The sequence below is a fragment of the Dermacentor albipictus genome, unplaced genomic scaffold, assembly GCF_038994185.2.
Source record: "Dermacentor albipictus isolate Rhodes 1998 colony unplaced genomic scaffold, USDA_Dalb.pri_finalv2 scaffold_18, whole genome shotgun sequence".
Classification (NCBI taxonomy): Eukaryota; Metazoa; Arthropoda; class Arachnida; order Ixodida; family Ixodidae; genus Dermacentor; species Dermacentor albipictus.
The window spans coordinates 6,556,290-6,581,590 of record NW_027225572.1 but is presented as its reverse complement, the minus strand read 5'-3'; the positions used below and the strand labels follow the sequence as shown (position 1 = coordinate 6,581,590).

General features: G+C 46.3%; 1 protein-coding gene across 16 annotated transcripts in view; it reads right to left on the bottom strand.

Moving 5' to 3' along the window:
* LOC135908735 (uncharacterized) overlaps nt 1–25,301 on the bottom strand; it is a 1,076,237-nt gene that overhangs the window by 729,557 nt on the left and 321,379 nt on the right. For 13 of the 16 annotated variants that reach the window (XM_070529152.1, XM_070529157.1, XM_070529150.1 and 10 more), the window contains one exon: nt 10,895–10,933. The exons of the other annotated variants lie outside the window; for them this stretch is intronic. In XM_070529152.1, coding sequence (XP_070385253.1) covers nt 10,895–10,933 — 39 coding nt within the window. The remainder of the gene's footprint in view (nt 1–10,894; nt 10,934–25,301) is intronic. 16 annotated transcript variants of the gene reach the window in all.

The window sequence follows — 25,301 nt, the reverse complement described above, 5'->3', positions numbered from 1 at the left end:
TGGTCTTTGAGGCTAGAAGAATTTTCATATTGTGTGATGTACAAGTCTGGCCGCCTGCACCAAGACGCTGACAGTTTGTCGCGTTACCCTGTTGACAGCTCTGACTCCTCCATTATTGCCAGTGCTTCTTGCGTATTCTCTGTATCGCAGCTGCTTCATTTCGCCGACGAGCAACGCCGTGACGCCTACATCATCGACCGTTTAGAGCACTCTCCAGCCGATGCTACTCTACGCCTCTTCGTATTCCGCGACGGTACTCTGTACCGTCGTAACCGTCATCTGGACGGCACTGAGATCCTACTTGTAATATCTAAACACCTCCACTCCACCGTTATAGAAGAGCTCCACGACGCACCAACGGCAGGACATCTCGGCTTATCCCGAACTTATGAGCGTGTATGTACCCGTTTTTTCTGGCCGGGCCTTGCCAGTTCCGTACGACGTTACGTCGCCGCTTGTGAAGTTTGCCAACGCCGCAAGAAGCCTTCCCAGCTTCCCGCTGGTTACCTGCAGCCGCTCGACATCCCTGCCGAGCGCTTTCATCGTGTCGGCTTAGACCTTCTCGGCCCATTTCCGGAATCTACATCAGGGAACAAGTGGGTTGCAGTCGCGGTGGACTACGCGACCCGCTACGCCGTAACCCGTGCTATTCCGACCAGGTGCGCAACTGATGTTGCGGACTTCCTCCTATATGATAATATTTTGATGCATGGTGCTCCGCGTCAATTGCTTACAGACCGTGGCCGTACGCTTTTGGCCAAAGTCATCGATGACATCATGCGTGCCTGCTCAATACGGCATATATTTACCACCTCCTACCATGCGCAAACGAACGGCCTCACTGAGCGCTTGAACCGCACTGTTACAGACATGCTATCTAAATACGTTTCCGATGACCACCGTGGCTGGGACCTGGCTTTACCTTACATTACCTTTTCATACAACTCTTCCCGTCTCGAAGCTGCTGGCTTTTCGCCGTTTTACCTCTTGTATGGCCACGAACCAACGCTACCACTGGACACTGTGCTTCCGTCCGCCATAGCTTCAACTAGCGCTTATGCCCGTGATGCAATCGCCCATGCTGACCACGCTCGCCAACTTGCGCGTGCTCGTCTACAAGTGTCTGAAGACAAGCATAAGCAACACTACGACTTCCGTCACCGTGATGTTCATTTCGTGCCCGGCAGCCTCATGTTGCATTGGTCACCTTCGCGTAAAGTTGGCCTATGTGAAAAACTCCTTTCCTGTTACACAGGCCCATATGGCGTGCTCCGCAAAGTGACCGATGTCACCTATAAAATCATTCTAGCCATGATCACTACGTCCTCCTCTGTGACACTCAGTGACATTGTGCGCCTCGCCCAACTCAAGCTCTACAACTCTCCACGCGCCTTGGGTATTTAACAGCAACGTCACGGTGCTTTTGCCGCGGGGGGGGGGGGGGGGGGTAGTATTACGATATGATTAAGCGATGCTAAAGAAACGAGCCGCCGCGAGAACGACGACGAAGTTAGTCGGTGCGCTTGGCGCGAGCGAGTGTCGGCCTGGCTGCCTGGCTCTAGTGTAAATAGCCTGTAAGTAGCGTCTTCTGAGGGTCTTTCCACACGCAACAATATCTACCAAAAAGGCAGCCCTCTGTGCTCGGTACATGCTTCCGTATAACGCGGCGTATTTTAGGCTTGGTGCGCTGACCGCCATTATGACGGAACTGCTCAAGAAAGCAGAAATTAACGCTGTGGTAATTTCTTCAAAGGGTTTTACATGAGTGGTGGGGGAAAAAACGAAGTAGTTGATGTTCATAACAGGACTCATTGATGGAGTTCAAGTAAGCACGCTGTACGGAAACAATTGCTGGTTTACAAATATAAAGCGACCCAAAGTTGTAGAACACTAGAGAACAGATGGACAGGGCGAATAAAGAAATCGGGAATGGGGACATGACACTTGTTTCATGTATTTATCATGTATGGGCCTTTTACATAATTTAGCGCAGCCGACTAGAGGATGAAGATACGCGTCTTTTAGGTGAAGACGTGTGACGTCCAAGTGCTATGCAAGAGCTACGCCATCACGTGTGATTCTCTAGTCAACTCGATCGTGGACACAACGGATGAGCGCCTCGATGTAATCCTGCAGTAGGCTTCTGTGTCTCAATAACTTCAACGAGGCTGTGTGAAAATGAATATCCTAGTGGCCTCATTCAACCAGCTCGGGCTCAGACGACTATTCCATCATGCAACCTCGTATGCAGAGATATGCACAATTATTCAGGCCATAGTTATGCACGAGCAATAACATTCGTAACAGAATGTTACTGTTCTGTCGTCTTTATGCCACAGGACAGTTCCTATACACCAAGTTGAAGTTTTACGACCAGAAACATTTGAGGGGTCTTCTAAAAACATAGAAAGATGGATCGCTTTTGATGGAGAGGCATTAAAATATAATAGTTGGCTATCTAACAAAATGGGTTGATAAGCATGCGAACATTTCTCAAATCTGTATTGAGAAAATGGCACAAGCTGTGAGCGCGTTTGCGAAACTTGGTTCACCTGGAAAAAGTGCTCAGTCTACATTACTGCACAATGATTTCTAACGATTCGATCACGCACTGTTCTACTGTTGTACAGTTCCCCGCTCTAAAGCTTCTTGAAAACGCACGACTGCTTTGACCTAATGAAACGGAGTTCGCGTTGAGATCAAACATAGCGCTCGTAATTCATGGTCTCCGAAGTCATTTACAACGAAATGCTCAAATACAAGGGCCGGAAACACTCAGAATACTAATAGATCTGCTACAAGTCTTCCCTACTATTGTTCTGAGCGTAGCTAGAATACGCGGCCAGATCTTCACTGATAGTCAAATTATTACTCCGGAAAATTAGGAACTAATGTTGGCCCAATTTACAGAAAGGGAATTAGTAGGCTTCGTGCGAACGACTGACTCCCGGTAATGCCTTGAAGCCATGAGTATTCTGCAACCAGACAAAGAAACAAATCACATGAATACCTCACTATGCATGTCTGACTTGAAACGAGGCCAGCTTTCTTACTGTTCGAAGTTTACTCATCTGCAGTGCAAGCTCTTGACGACCGTAGAGGTTCAATATTGTTACGGGGAGCAGTGAAAAAGGGTTTGTCTACAATATTTACTCAGTGGCAGCGAGTGGCACCACAACTACAAAAATGGCAGGCTGGGGCACAGCTCCTCCTATTTCTCCTCTGCTATGGAAAGTCTTAGTGGTTAGGCGCAGGATCAGTGGCTCGTAGCATTACCCTCCGACGGCGAAAACACCGACTCGGTGCAGTTGAAATACGACGGCACGGAAAAGGTTCACTGCACACAGAGTTAAGCAGTGTCTGGGACATGATAGGGCTTCATATGGACAACGTGAACGATGTCGACGCGGATTGAGTCTATGGGGATGAAGAGAGTGGGCGATCTCGTGCGTTACGTCGGTGACTTGGCGGCACACTGGATTTAGGCCAGTGTAGGGGAACAGTAGCTATTCAGAAACGCCGGCACGGCATGCTGGGAACAAGAGGAGGACAAGGGAACCAGGCGCAATGATTGCTGTTGGACGTGGTACTCGCTGAAGTGAGCGCGGGCAACTTGATGTGCATGTTGAGCACGGGCAATGGCCTCTTGAACAACTCGGTAGTGGGCAACATGGGAGAAAGTAGCGACGTGTCCATGGGCAACGTAGGATTTCAGCTGAATAAGAGAAAGAAAGCCGAATAAAGAGCGTTCTCATGTCTAGACGTGTTATGCGTGAACGTCACAAGAGGCACTGCAGTGTCCCAATCTTGGCTGTCGCCGGACACCTACATGGCCAGCATGTCGGTAATTATTCGGTTCAGCCGGTCCGTCAAGCCATTTGTCTGTGGATGCTACGCTGTGGCCAGGTTGTCTTGGGTCGAGCAAGACCGTAGAATGTCCACGATCACCTTTGAAACTGTCTGCATCGCTCGCTGAGGAGTTGCCGAGGTGCGCCATGCTGGAGAATAGGAAGTCCGCAACGTCAGTCATGCAGCTGGTGGGAAGAGCACGGGTGATCGCTAATCGCGCCGCATAGTGTGTAGCGACGGCACCCCATCTATTTCTTTGGAGACACAGAGGAAACTGGCCAAATAATTCGAGGCCCACGAGATGAAACGATTTACATGGAACGTCGAGAGGCTTAAGATGGCAAGTAGGCGGGAGTAGCGGCTCTTTCCTGTGCTGAAAGAGGTCACAGGAGGCTACGTAATGACACACCGGGCGGCAAGTGCCTGACCAATAGAACCGTCTGCGTGCGCGATTGTATGTGCACGAAACCCCGAGGTGCCCCGCTATTGACGCATCATGAAGCTGGGCCAGAACAGCTGAGCGGAGGTGCGTCGGGATCACAAGTAAGAGGTCAGGGCTATCAGAAAGCAAACTGCGACGATGTAAAATGTCAACGTGCAGCACAAAGAGGCATAGAGAGGTATCCGGAGCCTGGGAGTTGAGATGGTCGATAATCTTGAGTAGGACCGGGTCATGGCGTTGTTCAGCAACAATGTTGAAGAGCTCAGTGATGACAAGCACAACAGGACTGTAGTCCTCGCAGAACAAATGCAGTGTAGTGGGGCTTATGCATGTAGTGCTAGTGGGCACTGCCATCGTTTCGGCGCTAAACGCAAGCTCGAGCAGCAGATGCCAGGAGCTGGGACTGGTCATATAGAGCTACTTGCGATTCCTCGGGCGAGCTTAAATAAATCCCCCTTTCATTTGGTAGCAATGCGGGATGACCTCAAAAACTGGAACTTGAGCCGGACGCTACCCACTGCGGCGATCATGCCTGACGAAACCACTCAGGAATATATACCGAAGCCTCCAGGGGGCATCATTTCTGGTGTCACTAGAGTTGAGGAAGAACTTGGCAAATGGCCAAGTAAAGAGTGGGTATATGGTGAGCTTATAAGTGTAATAACGGCAGAAATGCGGAAAGAGAAACAACAGGTTCGTTGGAAAGGAAAAAAGGAACCGAAAAAACACCCGCCGTGGTTGCTCAGTGGCTATGGTGTTGGGCTGCTGAGCACGAGGTCGCGGGATCGAATCCCGGCCACGGCGGCCGCATTTCGATGGGGGCGAAATGCGAAAACACCCTTGTACTTAGATTTAGGTGCACGTTAAAGAACCCCAGGTGGTCGAAATTTCCGGAGTCCTCCACTACGGCGTGTCTCATAATCATAAAGTGGTTTTGGCACGTAAAACCCCATAATTTATTTTTAAGAAACCGAAAAGCTGGTGAAACAAGGAGATACGAGAAGTGATTGCCTAATGACAGAAAGCATCTCGAGAGCACAGGCAGGCAAAGAAGGCGCAGTTGCCGCAGGATGAAGTAACCATGAAATGGGAAATATACCGTGAGAACAAGTGTATGGTTCAAATACTGGTGCAAGCAAAATTAAGAGGTGAAAGTGAACGTTTGTAGTCAGAAATACGTGAGAAAAAGAAGGCCGCACTTAGAATATTTTGGAACCACATAAAAGTATTAGGTAGGAAGTCAACAATAACACAACAACATACCCCAGATGAATATGAAAACAGACTGGAAGTAGACGCGGCAATAAATTACATCTGAAATGTAACAACCGAATCTTTCCAAGGCAATGACGAGGTTGTATTTGAAGAAAAAAAGAGCATGAAAGAGACCCAAGTGGAAAAGGAGCTGGTGCTCACAAATTTAAACTGGAAGAAAGCGGAAGAGAAAATTCCTAAACGCACAGCCACATGGCTAGACGAGGTTCCCGTTAGGCTGATAAATGAACTAGGACCAAAAAGTAACGGAGCTCTGGTGAAAGCAGTGGAAAAAACTTTAAAAGATGGACGAATACCAGACAGTTGGCGACAAAGTAGAATGAATTTAATTTATAAAGGTAAGGGGGACAAAGACAGAATTCACTCGTATAGACCGTTGACCATTACATCGGTAATACACTGGCTAGCAATGCAGGCAATCAAATCAAAGCTTCCAGCACGGGAAGAGTATAATGGCAATTTGGAAGAGCTTCAGAATGGCTTCACGATAGGTAGGCGTTTGGATGATAACTTGTTTATTCTTATTCAATGTATTGAAATATCAAAAACAGAAAGCAGACCATTGTATGTCGCCTTTTTAGACATTACAGGAGCCTACGACAACGTAGACCGCAATATTTAGTGGGATATTCTGGAAGGGAAGGCTTGGGTAACGATTGTCTACAGCTTTTGAGAGAGATTTACCTAGCAAATACCATTTGCGTTGAATGGGAAGAGATGAGGAGCGAGGAGAAAGTTCATATCAACAAGGGACTGAGACATGGGTGCCCTTAATCCCCGCTGATGTTTATGATGTACATGATGAGGATGGAGAGGGCACTACAAGGGAGGAATCTCGAGCTTAGTCTCTCATACAAACAGGTGGGTACAGTAGTAGAGCAGCAATTCCCAGGTTTATTTTTTGCGGACGACATTGTGTTGCTAGCTAGCAAGCAAAGTGATTTGCAACGTCTGGCTAATATCTGTTGACAGGAAGGCAACAATTTAAGTTTGAAATTTAGTGTTAGAAAATCAGGTGTTATGCTATTCAATGAAAACAGCGAACAGACAGTGCAGATACAGGGCCAAGAAATACCTCAGGTAACAGAATATAAATACCTTAGTATATCGATCAACGAAGGCAATAGATATATGAAAACACAGGAAAAACCATAACAGTAAAGGAGAACAGAAACTCAGCCATAATAAAGCACAGAGCGCCAAGGGCATACAATAGGTACGAGGTCCTCCGAGGTATGTGGAAAGGTGTAATGGTTCCTAGACTTACTTTTGGAAATGCGGTTGCTTGCTTTAAATCAGGGGTACAATCAGGGCTCGACGGGAAGCAAAGGTCAGTGGGTCGCCTCGCATTGGGCGCTCACGGGAAGACTACAAATGAAGCTGTGTAGGGTGGTATGGGCTGGACTAGTTTTGAAGTGAGGGAAGCTGGCAGTAAAATTGAGTATGAAGAACGGCTGAGGAATATGGCGGAAGGTAAATGGGCTGGGAGAGTGTTCAGGTATCTGTACAGGAAAAACATTGATTCACAGTGGAGTAAAAGAACTAGGAAGCTTACCAGCAAGTATGCGGCCTGTAGTTCAAGCGGAAAGTCAGAGAAGCTGAAATAATCTCATGGGTGGCGGCAATGGAAAAGAAACCTGGCATGATTAACTACTTAAGAGAAAAAAACGAAATCAGGAAAGAAAGCATTTATGATAACTCAAAGGGAAGCTCATAGTTTTTAGAAGCGAGTTCTGGATGCCTTAAAACACGCACCTATAAAGTGAGATATAAGAAGGAAGAAGAAGCACGTACTTGCTGCGGTAAACCTAGGCAAACGACGGAGCATGTTTTATTCGAATGTGAAGACATTTACCAGCCGTCGATTTACGCACCACTGGCCTCGTTGAAGTCTTTGGGTTCAGCGGGAGCAGTGGTAAAGCAAACATGTCCGCAATAGGCATTAGTAAGAGGCGATTGGAGGATTGGTCGAGGAAAAGTAGGGAAACGACAAACGACGGAGACGTACAAAAGCACAGTTCGCAATAGGGGATCAGAAAGTTTGGCCATGGTAGTTCGTGCTGTTTTTTTTCCTTTTTTTATTGTTTAACCTAGGCAGGACATTAGGTAGCATAATAGCTATAGAGCTTGGTGGTGCAACCCACCGCCCCGTTCCAAAGTGGACGCTCATGACATCCATCCATCCATCTATGCGCCAGTGTGATCCTTCGATCTTTAGTGGCACCGATGATGATTACGTGGAAGGTTGGTTGTCATCTTACGAACGGGTGACGCGAGTGGAACGACGCCACCAAATTGTCCAACGCGCTGTTTTGCTTAAATGGCGTCGTGCGCCTCTGGTTCGGAAACGATGAAGGCAATTTCACAACAGGGAGCGCATTCAAGACAGGTTTCACAGAAGCGTTCAGGTGTTCCACTGTGCGCAAGCTTCGTGCTCAACAACGCTTACGGGGCGTGCGGCGAAACTTTCACAAGTTGCATCGAAGTTGTCATTGACCTGTGTAAGCGCGTGAATCCGTCAATGGCCGAACAGGACAAGCTAAAACACATTATGAAAGGTATTGATGAGGACGCCGTTCAAGTGTTGTTAGCGAAGGATGCGCGTACCGTGGCCGAACTTATCAATTTGTGCCAAAGTTTTGACGAGCTGTGGAAAGAAGGCATCATAGCTCGGCGCCCGCCACCCATGGAAGAGTCGCTAGAGCATTGGTAATTGGCGACAACCAGAGAACTTTGCTGACGCCGATAAAATAATTTGGCACGATGAGGTTGCGCACATCTCTCCATTCTGCCGACCATGGAGAAGCCTTCTCACTATTTGGCTCTAGCGATCCGTCAGATGATTCAAGAGCCAGTGACTGAAGCTCAATCATCTCCGTGTCCGCCGGCTGCCATGGCCAGGCCGCTGACGTATTTTGAAGCCGCTATACAGGCGCTTCATCTGCCGGGGTTGTCTCTACCGCCTTCACCGCCTCGCCCGACGGTGTTCTCTCCTCCGCCTTCGCCTCGGCAGCTGGCGACTCCCTTTCTCGGTGCACAGCAGCACGGTACAAATCATTGGCGCACTGCTGAAAACCACCCCATATGCTACGCCTACGGTAGCCCGTGACTAGTAGCGTGTTTCTGCTGCCGGCGCTTCCCGGCCTTCGTGCGCGCAGCGCGATCCCTCTGCAACGGCTTCCGACCATTTCGCATGCCACAACAGGCGCCATCGGAAGTCTACACTAGTGTTGGCACACCAGCTCCGCAGTCACAACCTTGTGATACTCGTCGCACGGCTTTCCCTCGTCGCCGCGCACCTCACTATCACCCCGCACCTGAAGGTGCTGGTGCGATGTCAGCGATTTGCCAGCGGCCGTGACTGCCGCGGTTCACCATGATGCAGTGAACGCTGTTTGGGAAGGAACCAGAACACTTCAGTCGATAGTGAAGTGAAAGTCCCAGTTCCTCCCACTCTGGTGCAGAAAATTAGGGATCTGTAACATAATAGCCCTTATTCAGGCGGATCTGATAAATTTTGGAGAGCCTTTTAAATGGCCTGGTGTGAAAAAAGGGGCCAGAAAGTTTGGGCAGTCAAGTCACCATTTTCAGCGCTATAAGGCGGAATTTAAGCAACCAACAAAAGAAACCACATCCCTGATGCAGTCGGGAGCACTATTCGAAGTTGTCCACTTGGACATAACTTAGCTCTGAAAGAAGGCTTAAAGTGTGAAGAAATCGCAAGCTTTCCTTGTTTCCGATGACGAATGCGCAAGGATGGTAATAGCGAAGCCAGGAAGAGAGGACAGCAAAAGCGTTACCTTCTTGCTCAGACACGAAATGATTTATAGTGTCAGAGTCTTGCTATTGGATGATGATCCGGGCATGTCGCAGCAAAAAAGTGCAGGAGTGGCCAAAACGACGTGCAGTGGCACTTATTTTGAGAGGCCTGTAACATCCAGCAGCTGATAAATTCGCGGAACGAATCATTTGGGATCTGAAGCAATAGATCAACATGTGCCCAAATTTCCTTCGAGGAGGTGAGTGATGTCATTAAACAGTGGTAGCTCAAGACAACCGCTTGCATAACTGGTCTGAAATATACACCACTTTTTGGTAACTGGACAACGAAACCGATTTCGCGGTGGTGTGTTCCCGCTGAATCACAAGATTTACTGAAAGAGAGGAATGAAAACATTCAAATTTACTACTGTGAAGGGATCAAAAGAAGTCTTGACAGGTAGCAAAAGACAAAGTTCGACACGGTGCAGGCAGGAGAAAGGACCTATCAAACACGGGCGCTTTATCTTAAGGAGTACATCATGTGAAATCTCTTTTACATATTGGGGCGAATGAAACTGAAGGATATGCCTAATCAACAAATTTGTTCAACCACCATGACAGATGGGTAAAAGCAAAGCTGAGGGCCGTGAAACGTTTGGAACCTGAGTTAGTTGGAGAGCACTAGATGGCAGGAAAGGAAATTTATTACGAGAACAATTAAGTTAGAAATTGCGACATCGCTGCTTCTATCTATTTTATACTTGTGGCTTATTATAAGTTGCCTAAATTTACTTTCAGCGCAAGCGGAACTGTCAGCCTTAAAGTAAGTGTATGTTATTATTAGAATATGAAAACGTTATTTAATTTCCGCATACTGCGATCTAAATTTATAACATGAAACGTTTTGTAGGCAAGAGTACGTTCCACCGTACACTAGAAAAGTACCCACTGCTTCATCGAACTTCTAGCGAAGTCAGGGCTTCTACTCTGACATAAAATGGGGAAGAAAATCAATTAATCATGCTACAAGAAAGCACAAGCTCTAAGAAAGACGAACACAAACGCGAAATTCACCGGATGCGCTCTCCTTTCATCTATTTCTCAATTTACAGCTTTTTCTCCTACGCGTGTGAATTGCGGATCCATGAATGCATGTGCATTGAATGAATTATACATCTGCTCACAATACGAACCTGCGATGAATGTTATTCCTTTTTAAAAAGAGAGGTCATCTTCACATTGTACAAAGAAACACGGCATGACGCGAATATATTGCGCAACACCATGCATTTCCCACGAAATAAAATGCGATAAGGTCAGCAGCATTAAGAGAACCGCTAGCCCACCACAGTTTGTATTCATCGCGCGTTGCTGTGAGACAGTGAATCAAGGTCGGAAGAATAGCTTATGGTGGCGCTTCGCTGCGATATTAAACGTTGCAGGCGTGCCGATTGTTCAGCGCTGCATTATTCCGATGTACTGCAGCTCGGCGACTATATTAGTGCACTCTAAGCGTGACGCTCACTTCCAATTAGCCAGAAGTGTCGCCCAATGTGCCGCACTCACCTTCATAGAAAAAAGCGTTCAGCTCGCTCTCGTCGAATGCTGCGAGAGGAAAGAACCGAAAGGATCATTGAATAATACGTACACACCATAGCATGAAAAAGGAAAGAAAACGTTACGTGGAATCTAGCGTGCACACGATGGCACAGCCACAAGCCAGGTTTTCTGCAGAATTGCAGCCAATTCGCAATAATGGGTGGCTAGTCAAGTCTAAAGCGCACTACATCGCACTTTGCTTATTGTAGGTATGATGGGCTTAATTTTGCAAGGTAAACTGAGTAGGGTTCAAATAAAAACGTCTGATTAGTAATGTACTGTACATTATTCTTGCTTTCTTTTAATAAAACGAATACGTTGGACAGTGTCTTGCCAATGTAACAGATCCTTGCGCACGCGAGTTTTTGCCATGTCTCATGCTACATCCTGATGGTACATATGCCGACGTATGTTTACTATAGAATATTGTAAACGATTTGTTCTGAATAGGAAATTGTTTTCATAACTTTTTTCACAACGTAGCGCATTCACGCATAAGAAAGTTTATTTTCTAAATATTTTCACACTCTCGATGTGCTGCTTCCTTAACTTGCCTTGCATAACGTTAGCGCGTAATCTGTTCAGCTGAGAAACATCTCCTTCAAATACACATCTGCACATAGCCGTTGCTGACTCCCAAGTCGTCCGATTTTCATAGCATTACACAAGCATGTAACCATGTTGCCAAAGCCTTAGTACCAGCAATGGATGAAAAAGCATACAAGTTACAGGGTAGAACATACTGCAGTATATATAAAGCTTCTATTTATAGCCCGTAGAAATTTTAAAATGAAGCACACAGCATACCTAAAATAAAGAAAAGGTCATTCGAAATTGTGCCCCTTTCACCTTGGAACCTTGAACCATATTAATACGCGGCCAAACTTGCCCTAAATTTCTACTAAATGGACTTACTTTCAGCGACAAAGGGCTTCACGTGCGCTCTCTCTTTATGCTCTTTCAGTTATTCAAGCTAACATATATCAAACTATAATAATTCACATATCAAATGTGTTATTTAAAGGGAAATTACTACAAGCAACTTTGAGAAATCCAGATAAACAGGTAGAATGACTGTACCTGTCATAATTGTTTTCAGAACTATAGCTGGTCTCAAACAGCAGGCGGTTCATGAAGTAGCCCAATTACGTCGTTGAATTATGTGGCGGCACTACCGTGCGTACAATATCCTATAAATTTCTAGAGTCGCCGACAATGAATTTCGTTAGCTTCCACCTGCTAATGTGCTATGAAGGTTGTCTATGGACACGTATGAGCAGCCATTTATTGGTCGATAATTTACTGTAGAACATTCCGATTTAGCTTCATCCACTTCGGGCCCATGGTTATCACTTGCTCTCACACACTTTGATATTGATCTGGATCCAGATCCAGATTCCAGATCCTATTTCAGATCAAGCTACAGAACAGGTATTCGGCTTCAACTCAGGAAGAGGACCTTAGTGTTGAAGCAATGAACGACAATCTTGTGGGCATCATTAAGGAGTGTGCTATAGAAGTCGGTGCTAACTCCGTTAGACAGGATACCAGTAAGCTGTCGCTGGAGACGAAAGATCTGATCAAGAAACGCCATTGTATGAAAGCCTCTAACCCTACAGCTAGAATAGAACTGGCAGAACTTTCGAAGTTAATCAACAAGCGTAGGACAGCTGACATAAGGAAGTATAATATGGACAGAATTGAACATGCTCTCAGGAACGGAGGAAGCCTAAAAGCAGTGAAGAAGAAACTAGGAATTGGCAAGAATCAGATCTACGCATTAAGAGACAAATCCGGCAATATCATTACTAATATTGATGAGTTAGTTCAAGTGGCTGAGGAGTTCTATAGAGATTTATACAGTACCAGTGGTACCCACGACGATAATGGAAGAGAGAATGGTCTAGAGGAATTCGAAATCCCACAGGTAACGCCGGAAGAAGTAAAGAAAGCCTTGGGAGCTATGTAAAGGGGGAAGGCAGCTGGGGATGATCAGGTACCAGCAGATTCGTTAAAGGATGGTGTGTAGATGGTTCTAGAGAAAGTGGCCACCCTGTATACGCAATGTCTCTTGACCTCGTGCGTACCGGAATCTTGGAAGAATGCTAACATAATCCTAATCCATAAGAAAGGGAATGCCAAAGACTTGAAAAATTTTAGACCGATCAGCTTACTGTCAGTTGCCTACAAACTATTTACCAAGGTAATCGCAAATAGAATCAGGGACAGCTTAGACTTCTGTCAAGCAAAGGACCAGGCAGGATTCCGTAAACGCTACTCAACAATAGACCATATTCACACTGTCAATCAGGTGATAGAGAAATGTGCGGAATATAACCAACCCTTATATGTAGCTTTCATTGATTACGAGAAAGCGTTTGATTGTGTCGAAACCTCAGCAGTCATGGAGGCATTACGGAATCAGGGTGTACACGAGCCGTATGTAAAAATACTGAAAGATATCTATAGCGGCTCCACAGCAACCATAGTCCTCCATAAAGAAAGCAACAAAATCCCAATAAAGAAGGGCGTCAGGGAGGGAGATACGATCTCTCCAATGCTATTCACAGTGTGTTTACTGGAGGTATTCAGAGAGCTGGATTGCGAAAAATTGGGGATCAAATTTAATGGAGAATACTTAAGTAACTTGCGATTCGCTGATATTGCCTTGCTTAGTAACTCAGGGGACCAATTGCAATGCATGCTCACTGACCTGGAGAGGCAAAGCAGAAGAGTCGGTCTAAAAATGACCCTGCAGAAAACTAAACTAATGTTTAACGGTCTCGGAAGAGAACAGCAGTTTACGATATGTAGCGAGACATTAGAAGTAGTAAGGGAATACATCTTCTTAGGGCAGATAGTCACGGCGGATCCGGATCATGAGACGGAAATAATCAGAAGAATAAGAATGGGCTGGTGTATGTTTGGCAGGCATTCTTATCCCTCAAGAGAAATGTGTATAATAGCTGTGTCTTATCAGTACTAACCTACGGGGCAGAAACCTGGAGGCTTTCGAAAAGGGTTCTACTTAAATTGAGGACCACGCAACGAGCTATGGAAAGAATGATGGGTGTAACGTTAAGGGATAAGAAAAGAGCAGATTGGGTGTGGGAACAAACGCGTGTTAATGACATCTTAGTTGCAATCAAGAAAAAAGAAATGGGCATGGGCAGGACATGTAATGAGGAGGGAAGATAACCGATGGTCATTAAGGGTTACGGGCTGGATTCCCAGGGAAGGGAAGCGTAGCAGGGGGCGCCAGAAAGTTAGGTGGGCGGATGAGATTAAGAAGTTTGCAGGGACGGCATGGCCACAATTAGTACATTGCCGGAGTTGTTGGAGAACTATGGGAGGGTCCTTTGCCCTGCAGTGGGCGCAGCCAGGTTGATTATGATGATGATGATGATGATTACGATGATGATGATGACTTTGATGTTGCCAACTTGCAGTAACGGTGAAAACTTTGCACGGCCAGCTCTCCAGCGGTGATGAAGAGGACGAAGGAGGCCGGGCACGGCATCGTGAATGGAAAACGAAACTAAACGCACGAGATGGCACGCGTGACCAGATGGCCGCCTTACTCGCTATTTTTAAGCCTTCAAGAAGGCCGCGTTTATGGCCAGGCCTGCTCACCAAATAAATGTGGCATGAAACCGCCCTTTAGATGTCACATATTTGGTGACGCGGGCGTCCTGTGTGCTTCGTCATATTTCTCAACACGGGAATAGCGGTGACACAAATGAAATGACGTCGAAACACGCAGCTAAAATTGTGCATACTGCCACGTCGTAGTGACGGTCAAAAACAGAGTATTGAAACTGTCAAGGACCAAACTAACTCTTTATTGGGCGAACTTGTGCCCCTCAAAGCAAGTGACGTTGAAAGCACACTATAGCGGCGAACATAATCGGCGATCATCGAAAATCTGATCTTCGGGACAAGCGCGTCTGCTTTTAAACATGCCTCGTCGAAGGTTCCAGCGTAATCGCTGGTGTCCGCGTACCTTCCAGAAAGTACTATACAATTCGTGTCGCACATACATTCTGATTGCACAAGGCTCGTTGAGAACATACACAACATATAGAATCAACGATAATATTCCGGTAGGTTCAAAATAATGCCGGCGCTTCTTGCGCTGACCCGCCGTGGTTGCTCAGTGGCTATGGTGTTGGGCTGCTGAGCACTACGTCGCGGTATCGAACCCCGGCCACGGCAGCCGCATTTCGATGGGGGCGAAATGCGAAAACACCCGTGTGCTTAGAATTAGGTGCATGTTAAAGAACCCCAGGTGGTCAAAATTTCCGGAGTCCTCCACTACGGCATGCCTCATAATCAGAAAGTGGTTTTGGCACGTAAAACCCCAAATATTATTACTTCTTGCGCTGAACGATAGCATTAGGTTGTTAGCAGGTCAAATGCAGTCGCCCTAAAAAGATAGGTACACGTGTCAATGCTCCCCTCTTAAAAAGGATCGTCCCGATGCCACAAACATGAGAGCAGGAACTTACTAGTACGCGTAGTAATGAAAAGCACAGGGAAACAAAGGCACATGGTTCGTCGCTGGGGAAAGGGCTTAAAGCGCACAACATGAAGTACCAGACGTTGCGAGAGGCGCCACTGTGATTGGGTAATGCCGTATGACACGACTTCATAGTCCAGTGCGCCGATACGTCGGATGATCTTGCACAGTCCGAATTAGCGTCGCAAATGTTTCTCACTAAGTCGTCGCTTGCGGATCGGGGTCCAAATACAATCACGGGGGCCGCGATGCTATTCCACGTAGCGTCGTCGAAGAATGTAGTGTTGGCTGTCCGTCCTTTCTTGGTTCTTGATGCGGAAGCGGGCAAGTTGTTAGGCTTATTCGGTGCACTGGGGATAGGCGGCGACGTCGACGTTGTGTTCCTCGGTTACGTGCGGCAGCGTTGCCTCCAGCCTTGTCGCCAGGTTTCTTCAGTAAACCACTTTGAGGGACGCCATCTGGGCAGTCTCTTGCGCTGCCGTGTTTTAAGCGAACGTCGATCGCGGTAGGATGGAATCTCAGGTCTTGTTTTCGATGTTGACGTACGTGTTGACACGTCGGTGAACGTCTTCTGGCGTTCCGTTAGACCATTTGTCTGCATCTGGTAGGCGGTTCTCCTACGATGTCTAGTATGGCTACATTGCAGCGTAGCCTTAGTAAGGTTAGGCGTAAAAACCGTTCCTCTGTCGGTGATGTGGACTTGTAGCGCACCGTCTTCCAGCAGGATGTTTTCAACGAAAAATTACGCTACTTCCGATGCACTACCTTTGGGCAGGGTTTTTGTTTAGGCGTAGTGGGTAAAGTAGTCGGTGGCCACAAAGATTGACTTGTTTCCGGATGTTTACGTCGGAAAGGGACCTAACAAGTGCATTCCGATCTGCTGAAATGGTCAGCGAGCGCGCCAGATCGGCTGTAGCAGACCTGCTGGCCTAGCGGGGGTGCCTTGCGTTGCTGGCATTCACAGTAGGTGTTGACGCAATGGGTGACGTCGGCGTTCAAGTGTGGCAAATAATACCTCTCCTGAATCCTCGCGAGCATGCGGGAGACCCGATGTGGCCTGCCATTCGGTCATAATGAAAGACCCATAGAACATCTGACTGCAGTGCTGAATGTACAACCAGAAAGCAGTTGGCGCGTACTGGCGAGAAGTTTTTCTTTACGAGCACGCCGTCTTGCAAACGAAAATGAAGAGAATCGACGTATATATACCCTTGGGATAAAGTCGGTCTTCGCTTGTAACACCTTGACAAGGCAACTCAGCTCCGGGTCGGCTCGCTGCTGCTCGGCGAATTCGTCGGCACGTATTATCCCTAGCAAATAGTCGTCTTCCTAATAGTCTTGCGGTAGCGGGACAGGCAGTCGGACTCAGAGTGTTTTCGTCCGGACATGTATATCACAGTGAGGTCGAATTCTTGCAGTAGCAGGCTCCGCCGTCTTGGACGTCCTGAAAGGTCCTTTCAGTTGACTAGAAAACACAGTGCGTGATGGTTGCTCACAACTTTGAATGGCCTGCCGTAAAGGTAAAGCCAAAATTTCGCCGTAGCCAAAATTCAGACAGCGATTGGCTAGCATAAGATAGGACTGTTTGCTATTCCTCTTTCCTCTGGTCTAGGATAGCGCCGAGGCCTACGCACCTTACGACGGTGTTAATTTCGGTATCGGTGTCTTCGTCAAAGTAGGCGACTACAGGCGTCATTTTATTTCATCAAATGTCTCGACTTGGAGTGTTTCCCACTTAAACTCGACGTCGGATTTCATTAGAAGAGTCAGAGGGTCGGCGATACGTGCGAAGTTGTTGACAAAGCCCGTATAGTTGGCACGCCAACCGGCGCACTGCCTTGTCGACGGGCTGCGGAAATTTCGCAACGGTAGTTCTTTTCTTCGGACAAGCAAGGACTCCAGACTGGCGGATGACGTGGCCAAGAGACAGAAGGATTTCTTAAGCAAAGCGGCATTTCTCTAGCCTCAGCGTTAAATTCAGATGACTTGGTGGCCTCTAGTACTGTGGCAAGGCGCTTAAGGTGATTGTCAAAGTTTGAGGTGAAAACGACGACGTAATCAAGGTAGAGCAAACAGGCCTCCTATTTCAAGCAAAGTTACGCCGCGTCCTTTATGCACTGGAAAGCTTCGGGTGCTGAGAAAAGCCAAATGGCATGCCTTCGAATTAATAGAGGCCATCCGGCGTCATAAAAGCGATCATCTCTATCTATCCCGTCGACTTCGATTTGCCAGTAGCCCGTCTTAAGCCATTAAAGACCAGCGTGACCATACGGTTATGTTAGTCTGCACAGTGGATTTCAATTATTAAGATTACCAAAAGGGAACCGAAATCGCCTTTGACATGCCCTTTGACAGACTAGAGTTCCCATTATGGATACCAAGTGGCAGCAGCTGTCAGTCATTTTGTGGGAGCCCCTTGCAAAGGCGGGAATAAGTATTGCTCTGCGAGTAGCGTCGCCATGCATCACTCCAAGGGGCAAGTGTGTTTTTTTTCACTGCTTGTTCAAACAATAGTCGGATATCCTCACCTTCGTATTGCTCTTTGAATAGGTGATCTTGGATGAGCATTTGTGAAAGATTACTGTTTGATTTATCCATGAACGAGCGTGTTGTCTTGCGCGTTGTCATATGGTCACGCTGGGCCTTTAGGCTACCTAACTTTTCTTTTTTTTTAAACGGCATTCTCATCCCTTCCACGGCTGCTTGCGCGTTCCCGCAGTGGCTATTTCTTATTTTATTGTTTGAATAGGTTGATGTTGGGATAACTAGCGATGATACTCGAAGAGGAAGATGACGACGTGTCGGTGATTTATATCGAGCCGCCAGAGGCTAGCACCTATTGGGATGAAGACTCAGGCGGGCTGGTTGACAGTCTAAGCGGGCGTAAGCTATAAGCCGGCGCTGAAACTGTTTTCTCTGACGGATGCCGCATTGGTAGATGCGACTCGGACGATGACGACCCCGGCGTCGGAACATCATGATGTGACAGAACATCAGAGGTTTCTTCTGCTGTAATTTATGTGGCCATTCCTGCGAAATTATCTACTGCATCTAAGTGGAGGAAGGGGATCTCGAGAAGAGCCTTAGCATATTTCCTGACCAAAATTTTGCTGCTTACAGAGACTTTTCACCTGTTGAGTTGTTCGAACTCTTTTCCGACGAAATCGTCGCGGAGCTGCTAGTCGAACAAAGAGGAAAGTATGCGTTATTTTTCAATATGCCCGATCTGCAGGCTACCAAAGAAGAATTAAGATAAGTTTTCTTAGTGTGCTCGCTTTGTCCGGCTATAACCACTTGCCCGGGAAAAAGTGCTATTGGGACAGCGGCACGGATATGCGCAACACGATGGTCTACAACGCTATGCGAAGAAATCGCTTCGTACAGATAATGTGATTCCTGCACTGTGCAAAATACAAGCCTAAAATTTAGTGACAAATTGGCAAACTTGCGTCCATTGATGACACTACTGAAAGCAAGGTTTTTGGAGCACTTTCATCCTGTGCGTCACCTGAGCTATGACGAAGGTATGGTTGAGTATTATGGTCCACATGGCTGTAAACAATTTACACGCGGAAAGCCTATCCGTTTTATTAGGTATAAAGTATGATACCTAAATGCCAACAAGGGATATCTTCCAAACTTCAATCTCTATCAAGGAAAGCAGGGGATGCCGGAACATCTGAAAAAACTCGCAGCAAGGACGCACCGCAATCCTTTCTCTTTTGTTTTGATAATTTATTCACAAGCATGCAGCTACTCAAGCATCTCAAGGCACAGGGCTATGAAGGTACGTGCACAGCGAAGCAGAACCATGTTCCCAAAGAGTGCCCTATCGCTCGACCAGAATTCGTCAAGCGCCAACCTTGCTGGCACCAAGAGTGCGTGCTGAGCGACAATGTGATAGCTGTTGTCCACTGGATGGATAATTCTGTTGTGATGATCGTAAGCACCATTCACGGCGTAGAGCCAATGTCATCTGCCGACAGCTACTTTTGTGTTCAGAAGAAGCGAATCAAGGTGGCCCGTCCAAACACTGCTGCTCAGTAGAAGTTTTATGGGAGGTACGGACCAGATCAACGCAAATGTAGGCACCTACAGGATTGCAATCTGGAGCAAAAAGTGGTGGTGGCCGATTTTCACTTGACTGTGCAATGTATCAGTCAGAAACGTTGGGCGCTAATACGATAGCACAGGGTTCAACGTCACGCAGGTGGAATTCCGCAGGCAAATTGCACAAAGCTACCTGATGCGATGCGACAATAAGCCTAGAGGACCTGGTCAATGCACAATCCCAAAGACTGGTGGTGTCTTGACTGGTACACAGTATGACCAAGTGGCCCACTTTGTTGCACCAATACCTAATGGCAAGAAGTGGAGGTGTGCATGAGATAATTGCAACAGTGCGGTGTACACACAATGCACAAGGTATGATGTCCGCATGTGTATTTCATCATTTAAACCATATCACACTAAATACGTGCTCGACTATTCGCTATGTATGTTTTCGTGATGTTTGATGCCTTCAAATAAATATTTTTCACTTCGCGTATTTTGCTGTTGTGTAAGGGCCCAGTGTGACATGTGGTCACGGCCTATATTTCAAATTATGCAAGAGTAATAATTTTTTTCATGTGAATTATTAGCATCAAGAGAAAGAAATGTATTAGATTTATTTCAATATAGCAAGAAAAAAAGAAAGAGGTCCCTAATGGTTTAAGTTCCATCAAAGAAAACTTTGCGTTGCAGAGTCGGTCCAGTGCGTCATCTATCAGTTGGAAGGGGTGTGCATCTGTCTTTGCGACTTCGCTCAGGCGACATAAACCACAGAGTTAAAAAATCTAATTATGGGGTTTAATGAGCCGAAACCACGATCTAATTATTAGGCACGCCGTAGTCTGGGACTCCGGAAACTTGGAATACCTGGGGATTCTTGAACGTGACCTAAATATATTACATCCTTGTTTTCGCATTCCGCCCCGATCGAAATGCCGCTGCCCTGCTCGGGACTTCATCCCGTGACCTCGTGCTTAGCAGCCCAACACTATAGCCGTGGCGGGTAAAACCAGGGTGTTTCATCCTACCTTTTCACTGAGACAACAGGAGACGTGCATGGGCTATTTGATAGCTACATGACTTCGTTCAACAGCATTTTGTCAGCTTGTTGCTTTATGGTTTCTCGATGTCTTGTTGGAACTCCATACAGGCTTTGAAGTAGTGGTCGAGTGGATTCGTCGGTTATTATGCAATGCTTAGCAGGTAGTGTTCGTTGAATCCTTGATGATGTCAAAAAGCACGCCTTGTGTTGCAGGAAAAGAAGCTTGAGCTGTTCTTACTCATGCCTCGGACAACAGGCAATAATACCGACAAGTATTTCTGGAACACGCGCCGTCATTGTAGTTATGGCGGAATCCAAGAGTACAAGTACATCGCTTACTGCTGTAACTTTTTCCATATATGCGATCTTCGTTTCCTTTTAAGGTGCTTATAGGCTCGGTTAAAGTTCAACATTACGTGTGCGTAACTCCTTGCAACGCCGACTTCATGATAGAGCAGCAGCTGTTCGTCGTTTTCGACCATCGCTTCGATGTCTATTAATAATTCTGCGGCTAGGGAAATAATGATGCCGGTGCAAGGCGGTGTTCTGACTTGATCTTCATGTGCTTTTGGCACACGACTAACAGTCCTTTCCGGTCGTATTGCTGGATCTGTTAACAGAGTTATCGCCTTAGTATTTAAGCCGATGACGGTGCCATGTCGGCGCCCAAAGACCAGGCCAAGATTTATGTCCCCTGAAAATTGTTCCACCATAACAAAAGTAGCACGGTAAATCCGTTCATGAACGGTAACCCTTTCCATGCAGATTACGGTCGGCATTATGAGGTGTTCTCAAGATGTGGGGATTTGAGGGCTTTCCCAACACGTCTTGAGTTTCCTCAACTTGCCGGCCAAGGGTGCATTGACGACAGAGTATCCGGCTTTTCTGTCGCATAGAGCTGCGAGATTTTGATCATCAATCAGAACATAAAGGCCGGTAGTTCTAGGCCTTACATTATGGTTAGGCCTTGGCGTCGGATCCCAGCTGCGTCACGTAGACCTCTGGCTGGTGCGTAGTATCGTCAGGTCCTTTTTTGTCGGTTTATTTTAGGCTTCCAGGCGTCGTCTTGCTGGCGGTGTGTGGTTGCTATGTCGCCGAGATAGTTCTTGAAGTATCGTCGTCGCCGGCGGAGGTTTTTCGGCATTTCGACGTGCAGAAACCGCACCTCCATTAGTTGGTACCTTTAGTTTTCCGGGTAGGGTTTAAGGCACCCCCCTAGGAATGAGCCAGCGTGCTCTACGGCGACAGGTAGTGGTCTGCCGGAGGCCAAAGCGACGGTCATCGAGGGCTCAACTGAGTGGTGGCGACGTCGTCGGCTATAAAACGAGGCTGTTAACCTTGCTGTGGGCGCGGCGCCTTCAAGGTAGACCATCGTACTCCGAAATCACGGCATGCCCATCGGTGGTATGCATGGCCGGCTTCCTCGCAATGAGCAAAACTGGTACATTGTGAAAGCAGCTACCTAGCATTTCAACAAGTGGATATGTCTTTTTGAAGGAGCCATATTTTTCAAGTTACACCTAATGAAAGAGAGCCGAGTTACTTTGCACCACTTCAAGCTCAATAATTTGTGTAATGTGACTGCGGTCATGCGCTGATGTGGCCTATAGAGGGCAGGGCAAACATAAACGATGTATAGTGGTTTTTAAGAGCTGTGAGAGGAAGTCAAAAATTTTGTATAGGACAACCAAGCAAACGGTGGGCTGTAGTGATTATTGAGTCAATGCACAGTTTTGTAGAAGGATTCCTAGGGATGTCAACTTCGATGTAAATATAGGAAGTTACAGAATATAGCAACATGTATTTATGGGCTTTATTTGCAGACAGGGCTATGCTGTGAGAAGCTCTGATTAATTTGCAGTTCGCTATGCTCAGTTCCATAGTACTGTGCACCTGCGTAAGAAGCAAGATCGGATATTATGGAAAAATTAAAAGAAAGTGTATATGTTAATAACGTCGCACATTAAAATAATAGTATCAATGTCGGAAGATTTTTTTTGGTAAATTGCGCAGTCGTCAAGAAAACTGGCAGAGAGGCAGAGATTTCATTTTGTGAAGAATTATATGAGCTAGAAATATCAAGGGTCCTAGAATTGCTCCCTGAGGTACATTTGAGCTTCTCAACGCCACAGGTGAGTTATCATCATCAACAGTAACGGAGTTAGTTCTGTTAGAGAGGAATGATGTAACCCAGTGGATGACTGTGTCAGTGTTCAAAGGGCTGAAGTTAGGCATTAGTGGTTGTTCAATTTTATTGAAAGCTTTCGACACGTCCAAAAATATACGATGAATGAGGAAGCCAGATTCAAGGAATTTACGCAGGCCGTTAGTAACTGTAACTAGTTATGTTTGAGCCAAAAAGTATCCAGTAAACCCTGTTGCCGATGTTCAAATAAATCATTTGAACTAAGAAAGCTTGTTAATTGAGAAAGATTCTGTGCTCAAATATTTTACATGGGACAGATTTAAGAGATATTGGCCGATAGTGACATGGGTAATGCGTGTCGCCAGAGTTGTGAAGCAGAAGCACCTTGCCGATTTTTCAATGTGTATGATATGTCCGTGATGAAGTGACCTAAGAAAAATGCAATACAGGAAAATCAAACACACATGTTTAGTGTTTATAAGAAGCTTCGAATTAATGTCGTTGGTTCTGCACCAGGATGAACGCTTTAGGTTGTGAATAATTTTACCTATATCATAAAGGCCAAACACGAAGGGATTCATTAAAAAGTACTGTGTACCAGAGTAAGACAGGAATTAATTAATGAATGTTTGATGTTTTATGGCGCAAGGGCCAAGTATGGCCAAACAGTGCCATGTCAGTGTGAATGAGTTCGCAGTTAAATCATGAGTTCTATGAAGTTGGTGTGACCTGGCTGTAGTGGGGCCTTAAAATGGTCGCGCTAAAGTGCGTAAAATCTGCATAATAAGTGTGATGATATGTTGTGTTTTATGGCGCAAGGGCCAGGTGTGACCAAAGAGCGTCGAGCCAATGGTAATGAAATCAAAGTGAAGCGCTAAACTACAATCAATGAATGTTACAGGGCTGTAGAGGGGCCTAAAAGACGGTCACTGCAAAATGCGTAAGAGCTACATGTAATAAAACTATGACTATGATTATGAAACCTGTCAAGGACGCGAAAGAAGCATTGTAAGAGAATTACATCGTAATAAAACTGGTAATCTCGATAAAAAATTTGAAAAAGCACTTTTGTCCTAACACACTCCTTGAAGCGCAAGGACCTGAAGGTGTGTGCTGTCCAGAACTACTATCATAGCAGCATCCTCTAGAAACAGGATGTGCTATGATACTATTGGGCTATTAACATGCAGAACCACATTATTCAAGAAACCTAGGACAGCTTTGGTGGTAAAAAGGGGTTCCTTACCAAGAAACATACCGGGATGGAGAATGATACAATACCGGTATGGTATAGGAAAATGTTTTCTTCTTTTTCTTTCGGCTTCCCGACACTCCACGAGGACGTGGAGGACGGCGAGCCTTTCACCACATCTACCACAGGTAGGAGGTTCGTTGCCAGTAAGCAGAAAATCATGAGTGACATATTGTGTGTCCTATTCGGAGTCTACAGAAAAGGACGCCGGTCCGTCTTGTTTTTGTAACAGAGGGCCAGAAACCTCTCCTTGGCATAATCAAATGGAGCTTATTATTTCCTTCATTGTCCCACATGCGTTGCCAGTAACTTCGCAGTTTCGTTTGCAAAAAAGGCTTAAGGTCTGTGGCAGGAATAGCAGTTGTGGTATTACGACAACTGATGTGGCCATTTGGTCGGCCAGCACATTACCTTCAATGCATCTATGACCAGGGATCCAGCATATTGTCACATGTCTACAACACGAATAAATATTGCACAAGAGACAGTAAAGCTCAATGAAAACATTATTCCTATGTTTTCTTGAGGACATTAGTGCTCTCACAACACTCAGCGAGTCCGTGAACATTATCGCTTTCTCTAGTTTTAATTTCTTTATGTGTTTTACCGCAGATAGTACTGCGTAGGCTTCTGCAGTAAAGATGCTTGTATGGGGGTTCATTACACCTGCTTCAGGGAAAGAGGGTCCAACAGCCGCGTAGGACACACCAGCGTGCGATTTCGACGCATCGGTGTAGAATTCCGCACAACAGTACTTCAATTGGTGTTCATGGAAATGCATTCGTATTTCGAGTTCTCGTTCGTGTTTTCTAACACTTACAAAAGATATATCACACTCCATCACTTGCCAGCCCCAAGGTGCTAGCTGCTTCGCTGGAGCCATCAAGCGGAGTTCGAAGAGTGGAACATCCATTTCCACGCTAAGCTCCCTCACACGGAGTGAGAAAGGCTGTCTCACAGAGGGTCGATTGCGGAAGAGTGCAGTACATGTCGAATCGTTAATAGTTTCACAACACGGATGTTCAGGATTATAGTGCACTTTAAGAAAATATGTGAAGCTGGTGTAAGATCTCTGCAGATTGAGTGGCCACTCATTCGATTCAACATACAAGCTTTGAATGCGGCTAGTTCTGAATGCGCCTGTGTCCAGACGGATACCCAGGTGGTGGATGGGATCCAGCATTTTTAGTGCACTCGGGTTGGCAGAGTTGTACACTATGGCGCCATAGTCTAACCGTGATTGGATGAGGCGCTTGTAAATATTCATTATACACTTCCTGTCGCTACCCCATGTTGTGTGTGCTAGTATTTTGAGTAAGTTCATTGTTTTTAGACATTTAGCTTTGAGATATTTTATGTGTG